This window comes from Chrysochloris asiatica, unplaced genomic scaffold (genome assembly GCF_000296735.1).
Source record: "Chrysochloris asiatica unplaced genomic scaffold, ChrAsi1.0 scaffold00121, whole genome shotgun sequence".
Taxonomy (NCBI): Eukaryota; Metazoa; Chordata; class Mammalia; order Afrosoricida; family Chrysochloridae; genus Chrysochloris; species Chrysochloris asiatica.
This window is the reverse complement of record NW_006408639.1, coordinates 9,614,259-9,634,839: the sequence shown is the minus strand read 5'-3', so window position 1 is coordinate 9,634,839 and position 20,581 is coordinate 9,614,259. Positions and strand designations below refer to the sequence as shown.

Here is a 20,581-nt window from a genome sequence, read left to right as displayed (position 1 = left end):
CCATGGTCAACTGGCATAAACAGTCCACAAAAACAATGTTCTACATCCTACTTAGGTGAGTAGCATCTAGGATGTTAAAAGCTCAGGAGTGGCCATCTAAGGCACAACTGTTGGTTTCACCATGTGCAGAAGAAAGAAGACTGATGAAATCTGAAGAAGCTTGGAATCTCTTCATCCAATGGACTACTGAAGCACGTGAACATCAGTCTCCATGACTCTGAGACCAGACTAACTAGATGGTGCCCAGCTACCACTACCAACTGCTCTGAGTGGGATCACATTAAAAGGTCCTGAACAGAGAGGGAGAAAGAGATTGAAGGAACCCAAGATTATGGCGTTTGGTTAACCTGCAGGTCCGGAATTGAACTCAGCCTCGTGGCTTTACTGTTCAGCCAAGCAGTTGATAGTATATCAGGGGACAACAACACTAGTGAGGTACGCACACCATAGACTGGTCAACCATTCAAGATCAAAAGGGCAGCATTTACCTAAGGACAAAATTCAGAAGGTTGGGAAAGAAGGAAGAAGGGAAGTAAGAATCCCATGGAGGATGTGGGATAACTGAAATGAAATGAAGTATGCAATCTGTTCAATGTAAAACTGGTAATGTGCTCTGTAGACCTTCACTCAATTCATAATAAACAGTTTAAAACCAAAACAAAAGATACACCACTGGATTAGGGAAAGAGAGAAGGGCTTACTTGAGTGATGCGGCCATCTTGATGTATTCAGGAGCTTTCTGGTCCACTTTCTCCATGCAAAGTCGTAATTTCTAAAAATAAACAAGAGGAGGCTTGGAAATTCAGAGTGATAGGTGATAGGTGCACAGCATAAGGAACCCAACATCACTAAACTGTACAGGTATAAGAGGTAGAAATGGCACATGTTTTCTTACAAACATCTTTCTAAAACATGGTAAAAAAAAAAAAGTTGCAGAGTACAGTTTTTAGAAGTTATCACTGATTTCCTGATTGACAAAACTATAAGGAGAAAACCCTGCTGTTGGGAAAGAGAAGGTGGGGCTTTGGCCAGATGTCCTGAGAGGAACAAGGCATTCCAAGATACAAGTCAGTGAGTCATCACGGCAAAGAAGAGGAATTCCTTGTTACATTCTCTCTCAGCCAGATGGTGCCAGGAAACTGCAAAACACCAGCACAAGGCATTTACAGGCCTTTCCTCGAGCTGCTTCTTGGAAACGCTACACAAGGTCGCTGTGAGTCACAACTGACTCAAAAGCAGTTAATAACAACAACCTCAAAAAGAAGGAAGCAAAAAATATATTGGGTATTGATGAAAAAAAGACCTTAGTCATGAGCGCTACACAAAGGGCAGATAATAGCTACATTGTAGCTGAGCAGAGGGTTTCATCCTAGTGCCTTGGGAGTTTTCACAGTGATTCAAAAAACACAGCCATTATACAAAACTGTTAACAGTGACCATTAAGTTGTCATCAGACAAAAGTATACACTGGCCCTGTAGAGGAGTGGGTTTTGGAATTGCCTAGACTGCTCTCTTTCTCTTAATCTCCTATGCCTCCCTGCCTCACCCATTTGGTTAATTCTACTCCATCTACAGGTCTTACCTGCCCACCAGGAGGCCAAGCCCTGCCTCACTCCCATGTATCTTGACTCTAAAGCTCATTGCTCTTCACATGACACTATGTCCCCTTCATGGAACCCTGGTGTGGCGCTGTAGGATGAGCACTCGACTGCAAGGTTGCAGTTCAAACCCACCAGCTGCTCCTCAGAAACCCTATGCAGGGTTGCTATGACTTGGAACCGACTCGATGACACTTCACAACAAGAACAGTGATTCTGGGTCTGCAGTTCAAACCCACCAGCTGCTCTGAAGGAGAAAGATGAGGCTTGTGTACTCCACAAAGATGGAAAGTTCTCTAATGTGGGTATGTTCCTTTTAAAGTGTACATCTGCTAAGGGTGCACTGGGATTGTCTGTGGTAACAAAGCTAAGGCATTTGAACAGTGTAAAAGGGGAAATGCTAGCAGGCCGTTTCCTAATCTCATAAAACCTGAGACTCCTAAATTTAGTCTATTTCTGGCCAACATCGCCTATAAAGCCCATCCACAGCGTACGGCAACCACTACTGCATCCGTTGCCCTGGTCTACCCTCTTGCAAAGAAGGGTGAGGACATGGGTTAGCTACAAGATGCCCTAGACGGCTCTGTGGGCAGCCACTTCCCTGAATTCTCTGTGCAGGCACGCACGCGATGAGGGGCCGGGGCCTCACCTCGTACAGCCTCACAATGTCGGGGCTGTGCTCCCGCTCGTCAATCTGCTGCTCCCTCTTGAGCAGGGTGTCCTTGCAGTGCATGCAGCAGCGGATACGATCGTCCTCCTTCTCCTCCAGCACCGAGCTCACGCTGCTCACGCTGTTGATGCTGCCGCGGCGGGAGCCATGGACGCTGTTGGGGGACTGGCTGGGGCTGCTGAGGGTGCTCAGGGAGTCCTTGCTGGCACTGGTAAGCTTGTCTGTAAACCACAACATAGGACAGGTGGCAGTGACCCCCCAGCATCCAAGAATCCCATCTCTCAGGACGCATACCTATCCACGGGTGCTGGATTTTGGGGACCAACAGCCCAGGTTCCTCCTACGGACAAGTGCCTACGCCCCTGCCTTCCTGGGGTCAGACTCTGTTGACACAACCTCTTGCTGCCATCCAGGGAAGGTCCCAACAGTCCAGGGTGGTCTGTCATCAAGACTTCACCACATACCACCTTCCTCTGCTTTCCCTGTGTCTCAGACACAACCACAGCTTCCCCCTTGATGCTCCCCTCCACAGGCACCCTCCATTCCCAGGACGCTCCCCCTTTCCCATTCCCATCAGCTCCTAGCACAGTCCCAGCCTTGGGCACTTCCCACGGACCTGCTGTGTACAGTTATGTACACACCCTAGAGATGACCAAGGAACCAGGGGGGAAACACACACAAAGAAAGCCCACAGGAAAACTGCACACAGAAAAAAACCCACTGTCATTAAGTGTGCACAAGAAAAGCATTCCCATGGAAAAATACACACAGAAAATTCTTTTATCACATTATAAAGCAATAAACTCTAACTCGAAATAGAGTCTGAATCCTAAGCCAAATGCTCACCCTAACTCTAACCCAAACCTTAACCATTACTCTATCTCTTTATGAGAATTTGTCTATGTATACATTTTTCTATGCATACATTTTTCTGTGTGCAATTTTCGTGTATATTTTTCTGGTTAGGCTTTCTGAATAGAAGCTGTCTTATTTCGAGCTGCACCCCTCACATACCCAGCAAGGCCACTCACTCCACAGCAGCTGCGCATTAAATGCTGGCTAATAAGCCCAAGGGAAGAAAACACATGCTACAAAAACATAACTTATCATGTTTCACATGAGACAATGGTAAACTATTAGGGTAAAATGGGCCTTGTGGGTGTGAGGGCCAAAGGAAGTCTCTGCTTATGCCCTCATGTAACATCCAGTAGCCAACAGCATGCAGAGTCCTGGGGTCTCTCCAACATTTAAACCTACCCCAGATGTCCCAGAAGGTGATGAGATGATCTTTAGCAACTTTTAACCAGCTGAGATTCAACATTCAGGACCACTTAGTTCCCCCTCATCTTAGTAGTCTTATTCCTACAATTCCTACATGCACACTCCACACTCTGACATGTACTAACTTCTGAGTATCCAAATCCCATGCCTCTACTTCCCCTCTGCCCATTCTCTTGCAATCCTACTTATCTTTCACGGCTCCCCAGAACGTGGCTTCCACATGCCCACTCTCCCCCTAGCCTCCACAGCACTTGGTCTCATACTCTGACACTGCAGCCTGTCCTATACAGCAGGCAGCTGTGAGTGACTTTTATCCAAAGGGAGGGCCCAGCCTACTTCCTACTTTTCAAGTCCCTCTCCTACAGTCTCCTCCTGCCATCCAGCCAAGCTAATGAGCGTCTCCTGATGCCTGACACACTTCGCTAATTGTACTGGTGGTATAACATCAAGTCGACTCTAACTCAGAGCCACCCTGCGTAGGGTTTCCAAGGCTGTAAGTCTTTACAGGAGCAGAAAGCCTCATCTTTCTTCCACAGAGCAACTGGTGGACTCACACTGCTGACCTCGTGGTTAGCAGCCCCGCTTGTAATCCACTACACTACCTGGGCTTCTTGGAGACTGATGTGGCGCTTTGGGTTAATGCGCAAGACTGCAAAGTCAGTTTGAATCACAAGCGGTTTAAGCTCACCAGTCACTCCTTGGAAACCCTATACAGGTCGCTGTAGGTCGGAACTAGCTCTATGGCACTTAACAACAACCAGGGATCCTTACAGTGCCACTTTCTGTTGTTGTTAAGTGCCGCTGAATTGGTTCCAACTCAAAGCAACCCTGTGTAGGGTTTCCAAGGAGTAGATGGTGGGTTCGAGCCATTGACTTTGTGGTTAGCAGTCGATACTTAGGCTACAGCGCCACACCAGGAGTCCATATGGTCATAATGCCAGATATTTACTATCTGACCACAGAAAAGGTCTGCTGAACTCTACTAAAGATCATTGTATCCTTGGTCCCAGCACAGAGCCTATAGGAGCTTTGTGCAATCAGCAGTGAAGATCATTTAAAATAAAAGGTCCCACAGTCACAGTGGTTATTAACAAGCAGGCTTATCCCAAAAGGTGACCCCTTCCCATGGGCCGCCCCCCTAACCTACTTGCCAAGGGAAGGCTGATGAGCTCCATGCACTTCTTGCACATAATAGACCCGCAGAGGCGGCAGTGGTGGCGGCGGTTACGGATGCTGAATTTGTTTCCACAGTCAGGACAGAAAGGGACATCCTGGTCGTTGACCCAAGGCACCACTGACTTTTCTATGGCTTTGGGGAAAACAAGCCAAAAACCAAACAAGCAGACAAACAGGCCATTTTAGAAAAGAGATGTGGTCAGAAGTAAGATACAGAATAGAATGAATGTGAACCAAGTTGTAGAGTTACCTCGAATCTTAGCCGATTCAGCATTCGTTCTGTCAAAAGCAGTGAGCTGACAAAGAGAAAAGAGAGCCAGTGGGGTCAATCAGGGGATGTGCACACTTTCACAGGCAGGAGGCATCACACGGGAACGAGCAGATCTGCATTTCTAAGTCTCACCTGCCATCCCCAAACCCCACAAGTCACAGTAGCCAGGACACGTGGGACAGATGGGCCTTCATTTGAAGGTCACTCGCTTCCTATCTCTTTAGTGTCAGTTACCACATAAGCAATAACCAGGAACCACTTGGTTGAGGCAACGGCTACTAAAGCAATGAGGAACCCCCGATTTTCTACCTCCTCCTGGGCATGGTTTCCTGCCCTACGAAGGACATAAGAACTGTCTCCCCGGTCGTTTAAAGGTCTACCACACAACACAGGCTATCCACTACAAGCAGCGTTTCTAGGGTCAGTCATGCTCTCTCTCATGAAGGCCCTATCAGACAGTCCCATTGCATGCTGGGTTTAGCTAGTTCCCCCTCACCCCCGACCCATTCACCAGTTTCCTCACTATCTGCCATCAAATGAGATCGTACACTGTAGCCCCCATGAAGTGATCATGCCTGGGACACACCCATGAGAAAGGAGCCTGAAGGCAGAGAGGTTTCCTAGCAGTAGGCTCCACCGTAGGAAAAGGGAAGCCTGCCTGGGGCAAAAAGTGAAACCGTCCAGGTTTGAAAAGTCTATTGCATCCTCTGTACTCTCCAAGTACGGCCTTTCTCTGCCAGCACAGAAGATATATATACAGCTAACACAGGTTATGAGGAGCTCTGGTAGTGTAGTGGTTACAAATTGGGCTACCAACCACAAGGTTCGAAACTACCAGCCATTCCGCGGGAAAAAGATGAGGCTTTCTGCTCCTATAAAGATGTACAGCCTCGGAAACCCTGTGCAGGGTCGCTATGTGTGGGAACTGACTCCACGGCACACAACCACCACCACCACCACAATACAGGTTATAGAAATGTTATTTTTTTCACCACAGAAAATTTATATGTGCAGAAAAAAAATGTTTTGAAACAAGAAAATTTACCTTCTCTAACCTGATTATTAATTTGTTGACTTCGACAACATAGTGGTCAATTCTGGCAGCTCGATGTTTTTTGAAATCAGAAAGATGGCTTCTCATAGCACCTGGAAGGAAGGAAGGTGGGATGTAAATAACTTGTAATGTCTGACTGAGCCCCTCGAATCTTGGTGCTTATCTTTAATGAATTTCAGAAGCAAGAAGGAATTCTAGAAGTTTGCAGTCTTACTATAAAAATTCAAAAACTAGGAAAGCAAAAAAAAAAAAAAAAACACAGAAATGAGAGACTAGAAGCAAATACTATTGAATGATGATGCATGGAGGAGATTGTAATCATTGCAATGAAACAAAATACGATAGGATGGCCTGAAGTTGATGTTCTCCCATGTAAACTATCACTCAGTTCACACAAAAAACTTAAAAAAAGAAAAAAGAGCACAAGAGACACAGCAAAACACAGGAGGAAGTGGAAGACAGACTATGGGACAGACAGATCTGCCAAGGGTTATTGGCAGCTAACAGAAACGGAGAGTCCTGGTGTGGTGCTGTGGGCTAATGCGTGAGACTGCAAAGTCGTCTGAACTGCAAGGTCGGTGGTTCAAGCTCCCAGCTGCTCCTTGGAAACCCTATACAGGGTTGTTATGGGCTAGAACAGCTCAACTGGCACATAACAACAACAACAGAAACTGAAATATTCCAGGAAGGACCCTTAGAGTCACTCTGACTTTGGACTTCTACACCACCCAATGTCATTGAGGAAAGCAAATGGAAGGGGATTTTCTAAAATATTAATTGTGGTTACCTTGGCAGCCACAAAACACAAAAAGACAGTAAGAGGGACCTCAGAGTAGTGTCCTGGTGTGGTGCTGTAGCACTGTAGTAAGCATTGGACCGCAAGATCAGTTTGAACCACAAAGTCAACAGTTCAAACACACCAGCTGCTCCTCAGATATCCTATACAGGGATGCTATGACTTGGAATCAACTCGACAACACTTAACAACAACAACAATAAGAGCTTAGATCCTGGAGCTAGCTTCTACCACACACTCTGTAACCTTGGACAAAAAAACCTAAACTCTCTGCAACATAAGAATACTCACAATAAAACAGTGATAACAATAGTACCTACTTCCCAGGGCTGTTAATGAGGATTAAGTCAATGGAAATTTCTAAATGCCTTAGAACACTGCCTAGTATGTGAATGTTTGTTAAAAAGGACGATCTAACCTTATGGGTGATTATTTTTCTTTTTTTAGTTCCTTTCCTACTTTCTAACGATACTTTTTCATCAGAATAAAAGCAATCCTTCAAAATGACCCTAAAAATATAAATGGTAACAAGTGCCTTTGGGGGAGCTACTCAAACTGATACCTTTCCCCATCCAGCAGCCAACACAAATGGAACCAAGTAGCTTGCTGTCTCAGTGTACATGAAATATCCCCTATTTAATTTCCTATCTTCCATAATCCAACCCTGCCCCGGACCCTCCCAACACTTAGCTCGTTTTCTCCTTCCAATGAATGCCTACTTACTTATGTATCATGCCATATCTGGAATTTGTCACATGCTATGGTGTGGCGCTGTAGGATAAGCACTAGACCACAAGGTCAGTCTGAACCATGAGGCTGTTGACTCAAACTCACCAGCCACTCCTTGGAAACCCTATACAGGGTTGCTCTGAGTTGGAACCGACTCGATGGCACTTAGCAACAACAACCACATTTTGGTGTGGCTCTGAAGGATAAGCACTGGACTACTAACTATAAGGTCAGTGGTTCAAACCCACCAGCAACTCTTCAGCAAGCCTATCCAATAACATACACTTTAACTATCCATGCCTTTCTTCCCTATGTTGTTGTGGTTAAAGTGCCGTCGAGTTAGTTCCGACTCACAGTGACCCTGTAACCTTTCATGAAACTGTCATTTAGAACTCTTAGGGTGACCTTAAATATTAACTTCCAAATTTGCTACTTGTCTAGCCTTCTACAAAACGTGAGTTCCGTTTGCTGCTGAAACTTCTGAAGCAAGTTCACCAAAATTACCCTGATAATGTGACGTGGTTGTTGTTGTTGGTATGCTGTGGAGTCAGTTCCGACTCATAGCGAGCCTGTATAGGGTTTCTGAGGTTGTAAATCTTTATGGGAGCAGAAAACCTCATCTTTCTCCCGAGTCCAGTACTAGTCATATGCAGCCACAGCATTCCTAAATCTGATACTAGCAATCCTAAAACAAGAATTCACAAGCTGGAAATGTCTCCTTCATTTTATAACTGGCTTTATACGTGACTCATAATTACCTATGTACAATATTAATTTTTAAGCCATTTTCTTTGGTATCATACTTTATTTTAGGACAGTGCTGTCTGTCCACTATAACTTTCTGCAATGGCAAAAGTACTCCCACTGTCCAGTGTGGTAACCACTAGAGGTGTAATCGTTGAGAACTTGGCTGTTCATTGAATGGTTAACAGTGTTAAGCCAACTTTTTTACCCTGAGGGAAAAAAGGCCTGCTGATCTGCCCCTATAAAGATGTGCTGTTGTTTTTAAGTGCCATCAAATTGGTTTTGACACATAACGACCCTATATAGGGTTTCTTAGGAGCAACTGGTGAACTTGAACCGCCGACCTTGCAGTTCAAACCAACTTTGCAGTTCAGCGCATTAATTAACCCACAGCGCCGCACCAGGACTCCAATTACAGCCTAGGAAACTCTATATGAAAACATAAAAATAAAAAGCCCTATGGAGCAGTTATACTCTGTCATATGACTCAAAATCACCTTGATGGTAAACAACCACAACCACACATTATACTGAGCACCGGAAATAAGGCTACTATTGTTGAGAACCGGTTTTTAATTCATTTTAATTCACTGAAACTTAAATAGCCACTTATGGCTAGTGGCTACCATGTTGGGCAGCACAGTTCTAGGACTTTTCTTACCCAGAAAGATACCTTGCAAGTGGCACTATTAGGACATGGCAGATGACCCTAGGTAAATATAACGTCTCTTCTTAGAGCCTCAGTTTCCTCACCTATAAATGGGAATGAGCATCCTTATCCATTCTACCTCACAAGGCTTATGTGATAGATAAACAAGAAACTGAATTGGAAGGTAGGACCAGCACTGTGCATATAGAAGAAATCATTATCGATCCATTTCATAGACAGAAAACTGTTTATTATAGTAATGACTGTTATCATCCCACAGCTAACGGGTATGCAGATGAGCCAGCCTGCCGCCTCAGTGGGGAGGGTCTGCTTTATAACAGTTTCATTGATATAATACACACATAGTTCATTCAGCATTTAAAGTACAGAATTCAGCAGTTTTCAGTATCTTCAGAGTTGTGCAACCACCACCACCACAATTAAGCTTAGAATATTTTTCATCATCCCAAAAGGATGATGATTTTGAAAGTAAGTGGTTGATGTCATAATTATGTCCTTCAAAACAGTGAGGTGTACAAACCAGTGGTTCTCATTAGGCAGGCTAGCACCTTGTACAAGAGGGGACATGCCAGCAGTGGGGTTGGTGACAGAAACCTGGGTGCATTCTGCTTGTCCCTGGGAAGGTGCACTTGGCGTGCAGGGAGAAGTAAGAGGCCACGCGTTGCAGGCAGCGCCAGACGCAAAGCAGGTGCTCAGTTCCTTCCCTGCCATTTCTCCCTCACTGGGACAGGAAGTCCAAGAAAAGCAGAGACGATTTTAGTGTTCAGGTGTAGTGCTATAGGATAAGAACTAGACTGCAAGGTTGGTTTGAACTGCAAGGTCGGAGGTTGGAATGCACGTCACTCCTCGGAAACCCTATTGACGGTTGCAACGAGTTGGAACTGACTTGATGGAACTTAACAACAACACCACCACTTCAGCCAACTCTAAAAACAGCACCCAGATCATAGTAGATGTTCAATAAACATTTACTGAATGAGTGAGTGAATGTTCTTACCAAGTTCCTGCGGTTCCCACATGTAAGGATCAACACCCCCATAGTTGAAGGACTCATAACCTTGAGTCGCTGATTCAGATCGATCATCTTCTCGTTTCAACAACCTGTTCTTTGCTTTCTTAGCCTTCTGGACAAAACCTTGGGAAAAATGGAACAAATGACACAAATGAACCCAGGAAGAACTCCCAGTAAAGAGTCAAAGGGAAATCTCAGAAAAAAAAAGTTGATGAAAAATATTATGCTGTTTTTAAAACTGCTGAAGAAAAGTTTGGATGCACCCAAAAATGCAACAGTAAGTACGCAAATACAGTATTACAAATACCACACAAGAATAACTCGTTAGGCAGTATTAGCAGTAAGTTAATGTAGCCAATACACAGGCTAAATCACTGTTCAGTGCCAAATTGAACAGCCCAATTAAAGACAAGTGTTAAAATCAAATTTGATGAAAGAACAACAGTGATGGAAGTATTTTTTCCTATGTCTTAATTGAGGTGGTGGTAAGGGGTCCTAGTAGCACACCAGTTAAGAGCTCTATTGGTAACCAAGAGGTTGCAGTTCAAACTCACCCAGAGGCTCCCAGCGGGGAAAGACCTGGGGATCTGCTTTCATAAAGATTACAAAGAAAACCTGATGAGGCGGCTGTACTTTGGCACATGGGTCGCTATGCATCAGAAACAACTCAAAGGCACCCAACAACAATCACAGCTGAAGTGGAAGTTAGACAAATGTATACATTTGTCAAAAGTTACATTGAATTGCAAATTTGCACTTATGTGTAAACTATGTTGTTGTTGTTATGTGCCATGGAGTCGGTTCTGACTCATAGCGACCCTACACAGGGTTTCTGAGGTTGTAAATCTTAAAGGGACCAGAAAGCCTCACCTTTCTCCCGCAGAACAGCTGGTAGTTTTGAACTGCTGACCGTGAGATTAGCAGTCCGATTCGTAACCACGACGATACCAGTTATACCTCAATTAAAACAAAGTTTTTAAAACATCACATTCTACAATACTAATTTATTTACTCAAGGGACTCATAAGAAGCCCTGTTGGTGCTGTGGTTGGTGGTTGGTGCTGTGATGGTTCACACTCACTAGCTGCTGCATGGTAGAAAGATGGGGCTGTCTACTCCTCTAAAGCTTTCATTTCAGAAGCCCTATATAGGGTCCCTATGAGCAAGAATTTACTTGATGGCAGTGGGTGTGATTTCAGTTAAGGATTCATCCAAAAAATTTTCTCAGTTCTAAGCTGCTGATTCATGAATTTTATTAAATCTTAGGTGACTAGAATCTAATACAGTAAATTACGTACAAAATGACATCATTTCTTTTACATTTTAATAAATCGACACTTCACTGAGTTACCATGACTCTGAAATGCTATCACTTTTTAACATTAAAGGCCCTAACCCCCAGCCCGTTTTTCAAAAGTCTCGGTAAATGCAGATACGGAGGGGCTAGCTGGCAGGAAGCAAAACTGGTAATACTGCTGGCGTAGCTCTGTTAGACAGAAGAGCTAACAAAGCAAACCCCCTGATTACCAGTCACTCAAAGATGGTGAGGACGGCTTTATCCAACATCTGGAAAAAATAAAGCCTACCAGAACTGACACTGTGGCCTAATGCGTCAGACTACAAGTCCTTTGAACTGTTAGGTCGGTGCTTCAAGCTCACCAGCTGCTCCTTGGAAACCCTGTACATCGTTGCTATGGGTCGGAATTATCTCAACAGCACTTAACAACAACAACAACTAGAATTGAGGAGTCCCTGAGTGGTGCAAATGGTTAAGCACTTGGCTGATTATCAAAAGGCAAGAGGTTTGAGATTACCCAGCAGCACCTCAAAAGAAAGACCTGGTTATCTTGCTTCCAAAACCTGAGCCATGGAAACCCTATGGAGCACAGCTCTACTCTGACACACCTGGGGTTGTGATGCGTTGGAGTCAACTAGATGGGATCTGGCTACCAGAACTGAAGGAAGCTCTTTCAATAACAGAGAGAGGAAGTCGCCTGACAAAAGGTCCAGCAGACAGGAAATTAAAGTTAGCAAACACCAATTCATTTTTGCATATGACTAAACTGTGCTGAATTAAACAAGCAGTCTATGCCATTTAACCAGTTAGGCGGCATAGGAAAACGGCCTGGCAACCTTCCTTACATGGGCGTCGCCCTTGAGAAGGGGCCAATTAAGAACAATCCCATGTATTTTGAAAAACACTTACACAGCAAAAGCCACAGTTAATTTTCAACCACTTTCTTCCACTGCAAATGTTCTAAACTGAAGCTGAACCAGGGGTGGGGCTCAAACTCACTGACAGGACACTAGTTTCCAAAACCTGACAAAAATCTTAGTTCATTTCACTTGCTTAAAACCAGCAAGGTCATAAAACTTCTAAGAATTGTGAGACCAAATGATGAGGTGATCTAGTTTTGTAGAACTTTGCAAAAATCTTTGATGTCAGCTTTTATTCTGAGACACAGAAAACTGTGACATAAGCAAGAAGCACTTCCTAACTAAAGGATGATACAAAAGAAATGCTGAGTTCAACCCTTCCGAGGTAAAGACGAAGAGAGAAAGAAAAAACCAAAAAACTCTTCTGCTTTCATGTTTTTTTTCTCAAAATCAAAATTTCATTTCATGTCTTTCCAACTATACCACATTTCTGCTTTAAAAACGACTAACAGTATTAAGCAAGAGTAAATCCTTTTTCCAAAGTCACACCGCTACTAAAGGAAAGAGCTGGTACTTCACCATAGATTTGACTTACTCCAAAACCAGTATTCTTTCCACTAGACCCCAAACCAAACCAAGCCCACTGCCTTGGTAACCCCATGTTACAGAATAAAATGCTCCATAGGGTGGCACTGTGAGGTAAACACTGGACTACAAAGTTGGTTTGAAACACAGACCGATGGTTCGAACTCACCAACTGCTCCTCAAAAACCCTATATGCTCACTATCAGTGGGAATCAACTTAACAGCACTTAACACAACACAACAAGGCTTTCTTGGCTGTGATCTTTACAGAAGCAAACAGCCAGACCTTTCTTCTGTGGTGCTGCTGGGTGGGTACTAACAGCCAACTTTTATATTAGCAGCCTATTCTATTCTTTCTGAACAGAACTGAGAACCACAAGTTCAGTGGTTCAAACCCACCAGCTGCTCCTCAGAAACCCTATAAAGGATTGCTATGAGTCAGAACTGACTCGACAGCACTGAACAATTCCTTAAATGGTCTTACCTAGTTCCCTCTGAGGACAGTCTGTAGCCTCTACCTACTGGTGTCATCGGTACATGACTCAGTGCAGCCGACACCAAGACTGGGAGCTCAATACGAGTCACGGAGGCCCATCAGCTAGGTAACTAGTCACTGGCTCCTCAACCCCTCCCACATAGCAGTGAATGCTGGGATTGGATTATGGGCCTCACACTATCAGTGGTGCCACGTGGACGAGCAGCACTGAATTTGAAGATGACACAGACCTGGGTTCCAGGTCTAGTGCTGCCAATTCCTTGGACTATAAGCCACCATGACGCCTTTCAAAACAATATAAGACTCAGTGCTTTCAACTGTATGAGGGGGAAGAAAGCGGCGCCTGACTTTAATGCAATAAGCTTCACTTGTCATCTCTAAGCCAAGAGCAGTGTTCTTGGAGGAGTCAAATGAAGCAATAATGTACGTGACAGAGCTCTGGAAACTAGAAAGCACAACACTATTAGGGAGGAGGGGGGCAGAGGGAAGAGTGACTAACAGCTAGGACTTCACTCCAGCTTTCGTATCAGAAGCCAGCTCATCCATCACAGTCCTCAGCATTTTAAGAACGTTTGACCTGGTCATGTTTGTGGATGGAGTGATAGTTTTTCATGCCTTCAGCCGTACTTTCTGTCTGAATTGAGAAGTGACACATGGAGTGGAACTCTACGGACAAATGTTTGACTACAGGGTGCATGTGACTCACATGTTCCAAGGCCAAAGTCTCCCACCCAATGATGAAACGTGCCTGGAGCTTCTCATCAGCTTCAGAAATACTGACAGCTATAAGAAACACGTTCGCTCAAAGACTAGGACAGTGATTCCAGAGGGGCAGCATTTTACATGGGACTAAGAATCTAAAGTTCAGGATATATGATCAACACTGCGTATAGCCAAAATTACCTTTGAAACACATTTCTTACAGTGTGCAAGAGGGGAGGGAGTATATTGGAACTCCCTGTACTTTCTGCAAAAATGTTCTATAAATCGAAAACTGCTCTAAAAAAGTCATCTTTTTCAAAGGAAACAATGTTACCTTCAACTTTCCAAGAGCTGAGTCTCTAGAAGCTCAAAAGCCAAGTTTTAACTAGTTGAACCGTTTCTCTCTGCTCAACTATAATCTCTTTTTTCCTGGGCTGTAGAAGGCAAAGTCTAGTTGGGGAAGGAAGGGTGACAGGAAGCCTTGAATTTGTGACAGGTTAATGGGTTCATAATGTGTCTCCACTTCCACTCCCAAGCCCTCCTAGGGTGGGGGTTAGAGAAATCAAACAGTCTAGCAAGGCACAGCAGGGTGCAGTGAATACTCTTACTGTGTGACTTTAGGCAAACTACCTAATCTCTCCTTGTCTGGTACCCTCCTCAGTGAAAAGCAGCTCATAATCAGAGATCCACAGTGAAGATTATTAGAGTCCTGGTGTGGGGCTGTAGGATACGCCCTGGACTGCTAACTGGAACCAACTTGATGGCACTTAATATTATTGTTATTGTTGTTAAGCGCTGAGTTAGTTCTGACTCATATCAACCCTGTATAGGGTTTCCGAGGAGTGGCTGATGGGTTTGAAGCACCCACCTTGAAGTTAGCAGTCCAATGCCACATCAGGACACCACTTAACAACATAGTGAGATGAATACATGGGAAGGTCTCTGAATAATGCCCAGCATATGAAAAGCACTAGATATGTATTTTCTACTATTATTGGAGTCCTGGTATAATACCATAGGATAAGCACACAACCACAAGGTCGGTTTGAACTGGAAAGTCAGTGGTTCAAACTCATCAGCCATTCCTCAGAAACCTTAGACAGGGTTGCTATGAGTCGGGCCCGACTCCACGGCACACAACAACAACAAAGTATTATATGAATTATCATCATATTGTAGTGGAAAACTCTCCCATGCACTCCTTACTTTTAATGTGTCCTTTGACATCACGCTCTTCCCTGGAGTGCTCTTCCTCATAATGTGACTGAAGCTGATAGAAAGACTGTAGGTCCTTGCGGCACAGCGGGCAGAGGAAGCCCTCCCTCACTTCCCCCGGGTCGTCCAAGGCAGCCATGGCAATCCCTCTCAATCTACACAAGGCAGTGGCCTCATGCCAAGACTCAGCATGACTCCTCCACCAGGGGCCAGGTTAGGTTAACCGAACAGCACAGTGGTGATGGGGAAGTGACATTATGGTCTGGACGAGGTTTCCTCTTGGGAGTAGTAAGATCCTGAGAAAACAAATAAGAAAGGGGAAAAACCAATTCAGGCAAATTTGCAGTAAGTGGAAATTCTCTGTTCTTTCTACAGTTCAACAAGGGTCCAGTGCAAGTTTAAGAAAGCAAACTAGTTTCTTAAGTCCTAGACCAAGACACAAAGACTTCTAAAATTTGAGAACGCCACTGGAGACCAGAAAGTCAGTGAAATGGGAAGAGAGATTCTTGAAGATAAGAGAGGAAAACTCAACTTCAAAGACAAACAGAATACCATGGCAATTCTTGAATTTTATGCCAAATGGTACAACTTCATAATACGCATGCCTTTGTGGCCACTGAGGAAATTTCTGGTGTGGTGTGGTTTAATGCGCTGGACTGCAAGGTCAGTTTGAACTGCAAGCTTGGTGGTTCAAGCTCATCAGTTGCTCCTCGGAAACCCTATACAGGGTCACTATAGTCAGAACCGACTCAACGGCACTTAACAACAACAATAAAACTTAATCATTTATTAAACTGCATATATTGAGTTTCTGCCACTTGCAAAGCATTTGTGCCATGAATGCAAAGATGAAAAAGACATAGAGCCTACCCTAAAAAACAAACAGGAAACTAAACCAATAATAATTTAAAAATCCAACCTCAGTTTATGGTGCATTACAAAACCTGGGTTTTATATTTATAGAGAACTTTCTCACCAATGTGCTTATTAGATTTTATAAACCAGCAAGTGGCAGGTGAGTAGCAAGCCTAATGTTCTCATTGCTTCAAAAATAAAAAGAATTTAATCAGTTACATTTTCTGGCTTGCTGGGTCATGGCAAAATCACTTCCAAGGTCACCTTAGAAAGGCTCCCAGCCAAAAGCAGAATCCAAACAAAACCATTCCAGAAAAGCACAGAAAATTTTCAGGAACCTTTAACCACAAAACACTGTCTAGAGTTTGGTGCAGTAAGTGACCCTTAATGGACTTGTTCAAAGAGCCATTGAAAACGGACCACTTGATCACCAAAGCTAAAGTTGTTGCTGTTGGAAGTGCCATCGAGTCGATTCCGACCCATAGCGACCGTGTGTAGGGTTTCTGAGGAGAAGCTGGTGAGCTTGAACCTCCAACCTTGCAGTTCAAACGGCTTTGCAGTCTGTCGCATTAACCACACCAGGACTGATTTTAGGGATTAACCACAGCACCACACCAGGACTCCAAAACAGAAGAGTGCCCTAGAAAATAACCAGTTGGAGACCGCAGGTTCCAGATTTTCTTAAGAAATAAGAGTTCTGGGGTTTGATTCCTTCAGATCTGTCAAAGGAGCCTTGTATATTATGATGCTGAACAGCTTCCCCAGGAGCTCCTTAAGACAGACTAGGAAGAAAGGCCTGGCCTGATTCCAAAAAACAAGCCAATGAAAACCTAAGGGATCTCAGTAGTCTGATCCACAACTAATGAAGGGGTGGCCTAGGTCCATACAGCATTTCATTCTGCAGTGCAAAGGTCACTATGAACCCACAACAAGCTTAATGAACACATACATGCAATTCCCAGCCGCGGTCACAGAAACAGTAACCCACAGTCTGATTTGATCCCTCCCAGCCAGCTGTTCATCTGCCATCCTAATTCTGACAGCTCTTTTCTTCTTCCCATTGTTGTTGTTAAGTGCCGTCGAGTCGGTTCCGACCCATAGCGACTCTGTACAGGGTTTCCGAGGGTGTAAATCTTTACGGGAGTAGAAAGCCTCATCTTTCTCCCGCTAAGCGGCTGGTAGTTTCGAACCGCTGACCTTACTTAAGGTTTGCAGCCCGATTCGTAACCACTATGCTACCAGAGCGTTTTCCTTCCCAGGTTGTTGTTGTTGTTGTTAAGCGCCGTGGAGTCGGTTCCGACTCATAGCGACCCTACACAGGGTTTCCGAGGCTGTAAATCTTTACGGGAGCAGAATGCCTCATCTTTCTCCCACGGAACCGCTGGTAGCTTGGAACTGCTGACCTTGCTGTTCACAGCCCGATTCGTAACCACTACGCTACCATAGCTCCTTCCCTGGTTGTTGTTGTTGTTGTCAGGTGCCATCGAGTCGGAACCAACTCATAGCGACCCCATGCACAGCAGAACGAAACAATGTTCGATCCTGGGCCAACCTCACTACCGCTGCCACACCTGAGTCCATCAATGATGCCACCTGGCTGATCCATCTCGTTGGGGGTCTTCCTCTTTTTCTCTGACCCTCCACCCTACCCAGCATGACATCCTTCTCCAACGATTGTTTCCTCCGGACAATATGTCCAAAGTAGGAGAGACGAAGTTTAGCCATCCTGGCCTCCAAGGAGCACTCTGGCTGCACTTCTTCCAAAACAGATTTATTGGTTCTTTTGGCAGTCCTTCCCTGGTACTCACCCATAATTACCACCAATCAAACAGGCTTCCCCCCTACAACACACACCCTTCACATCTCCACCCAAACTCTCTTCCCTCAAGGAAGCCTTCTTTGACTGTAGGCATGCTCTCATCTTGACAGCACCCTGAATTTCCCCTCCATAACACTGATTTCAATTTATCATCACATTTACATGTGTAAAATGCTGAACCACAGCTGACTGTAAGCTCTGAGGGCAGAGACTACGCTTGTTCCCACCATCACACCCCCAAGGGTTAGTTAGCACAAGCCAGGCACACACCAAGTAGAAACACTGTAAGTGCACGAACCCTAAAATCAGAGAAGCAGACACACACCACCAAACTGCACCCCCAAACCACAACTCAACACAGATGCAAACTCCACAACCCCAAATAACATACGAAATAAAAAGAGTCTTATGCACCCTGCAACTGTCCGTCGTTCGGCTGCGACAAGCCTCACAGATGACACAGCCCGCAGCCGCAGACACGACGGACTGAGGCGCGCAGCACACTGACCCACGAATCTCAACGCGTCCATAAACACAAACCATAGGAAAGACCCACGGAACACACACATGACAACTCCACACCCCGCACAGACACAACTCAAACATGACAAATGCCTCGTTCCGGTGACAACCACCCACTTCTCAGCCGCGGAACTAAATACAACTGTGCACGCCCCGCATCACCCACACAGAGGCCAATCACCACAGCACAGACACCGAAACGCACAATTCGAAAGCCGCATCTCCCACCACTCAAGTCACACCCAGCACAATCGCACAGATCCTGCACTCGCACAGCCCGCTCTTCAGGTTCGACCTGGCTTCTGTTGGGGTTCCACGGGTGCGCAGGCCTCTCCGATTCTCAGGTCTCCGGCCGGGGATCTGGGCCTCCGCAGTCGTTCACATTACTGCGGCCGCCATTGCCATCATTTGATCGGTGTTCGGCAGGCGCGGCTGCGGCGGCGGCTCCCAAAGCGGAAAGCAGACTAGTAGATGCCCGTAGAGCGCCGAGTTCTCGAGGGCAGGATGACGGATTTTGCGCAGGCGCCAAGCTACGTAGGCCACGATCTTTTGAAGTCCGGGGTAAAGATGGCCCATTGCATTACAGTGAGCCGCCGTTCTCTTCCCTCTTAACATAGTTGAAAACACCGAGTCTTATATTGGTTTGCAATGAGTCATGGTGGCTTAGTGGGTTACGCGTTGGGCTGCTAACCTAAAGGAGTAAAGATGACGCTGCTTGCTCACTTAAAGATGTAGTCTTGGAAATCCTAGGAAGCAGTTCTACTTGTGTCCTATAGGATTGCTATGAGTCGAAATGTACTTGATGACAGAGGATTTGGGATTGGTTTTGGTGTGGTTCTTCGAAGAGCGCTGGTGTCACCCTGGGTTCAATGTTGTACTGCTACCTCAAGCTCAGTGGTTCAAGCCACTAGCAACTCTTGAGGAGAAAGATGAGGTTGTCTGCTTCCTTAAGGATTGACAGAACTGGGAACAGTAAGGGGTACTGATCCTCTGTCTATTAGGTTTGGAATGGACTCAATGGTATATTGGTTGGTTGGCTAATTGGTTATGTGCCGTGGAGTCGGTTCCGACTCATAGCGCGACCCTGTACAGGGTTTCCGAAGCTGTAAATCTTTACGGGAGCAGAAAGCCTCATCTTTCTCCGTCCGAACAGCTGTTAGTTTGGAACAGCTGACCTTGCGGCCCGAGATTCGTAACCACTACACTACCAGAGCTCCTTTGATGGTATATAAGGAACATAATTCCAGTGCTGGTAAGATACTGGGTTTAGCAGCAGGGCATGTGGACTTCAGAATCTTTGCGCTTACTTGACTCCTTGGTATTAGTAGTTGTAAAACAGGGATCGTAATAGTCTCCGTCTCATAGGGTTATTATGAAGATTAAATGAGCGGATGTTGTCACCTGAGACGCCCTCCTGTTCGTGGCTAGGCCCCTGAGTCACTCTTGTTAACTAGCGTTGAGTTGGTTCCCACCCATAGTGATCCTGTATAGGCCTGAACCGCGTACCTTGGAGGAAGACCATACGTAGAGGCGTGGTGATGGGGGAAAACAGAAGTCTTTTGAGAAAATACAGTGTGTTCTTACCTAGAGAGATAATGTGATGGCGCTGCTTCTGGTTCCCGAAACCGTGTTGTTGTGTTGTTAAGTGTCGTTGAATTGGTTTTTCATTCATAGGGACTCTGTATAGGGTTTCTGATGGGTTTGAACCACAGACTTTGCAGTTCAAACTGCCTTGCGATCTAGTGCTTATCCTTCAGTGCCACACCTGGACTCGTCCCAAACTCGTTGTTAAGTGCTATTGAGTTGGTTGCAACTCTTAGCGACCCTGTATAGTTTCCAAGACACAGCTGGTGATTTTGAACTGCCAACCTTGTGGTTCAAACCGACCTTGTGGTCCAGTGCGTTAGCCCACAGCGCCACACCAGGAAACCACAGACCAAAGGAAATCATAGATCAAAGAGAGCTGCTTCTCATGGTAGGATCCCAGACAACTAGACCTCACCATCTCTGCCTTAGACCTTAGAGTTCACTGTGTCTGGTCCCTAATTGTCGATAAGTTTATCCTGAGTAGCACAAGGTGTCTTGGAATCCCATCAAAATTACTGATACAGGTAGTACCATGGGAAGGTGTGTGGCACAACACATAATGCCACAAAGGTCCCTCTCCGCCCTCTGCTGGCCGAGGCCCCAGCTGCTTCTGTACGCCTGAGCAGGCTGTAGGGAGGTAGG

General features: G+C 45.3%; 1 protein-coding gene across 1 annotated transcript in view; it reads right to left on the bottom strand.

The window, feature by feature from the left end:
• Window positions 1-15,295, bottom strand: part of ZFYVE20 (zinc finger, FYVE domain containing 20) — a 33,131-nt gene extending 17,836 nt beyond the window's left edge. Inside the window, exons 1-7 of the mRNA XM_006868672.1 lie at window positions 15,148-15,295; window positions 9,987-10,124; window positions 6,042-6,142; window positions 4,976-5,021; window positions 4,697-4,858; window positions 2,248-2,489; window positions 702-772 (exon numbers count right to left, since the gene is read on the bottom strand). Of these exons, the coding sequence (XP_006868734.1) occupies window positions 702-772; window positions 2,248-2,489; window positions 4,697-4,858; window positions 4,976-5,021; window positions 6,042-6,142; window positions 9,987-10,124; window positions 15,148-15,295 (908 nt within the window). The remainder of the gene's footprint in view (window positions 1-701; window positions 773-2,247; window positions 2,490-4,696; window positions 4,859-4,975; window positions 5,022-6,041; window positions 6,143-9,986; window positions 10,125-15,147) is intronic.
• Between the last annotated feature and the right edge of the window lie 5,286 nt (window positions 15,296-20,581).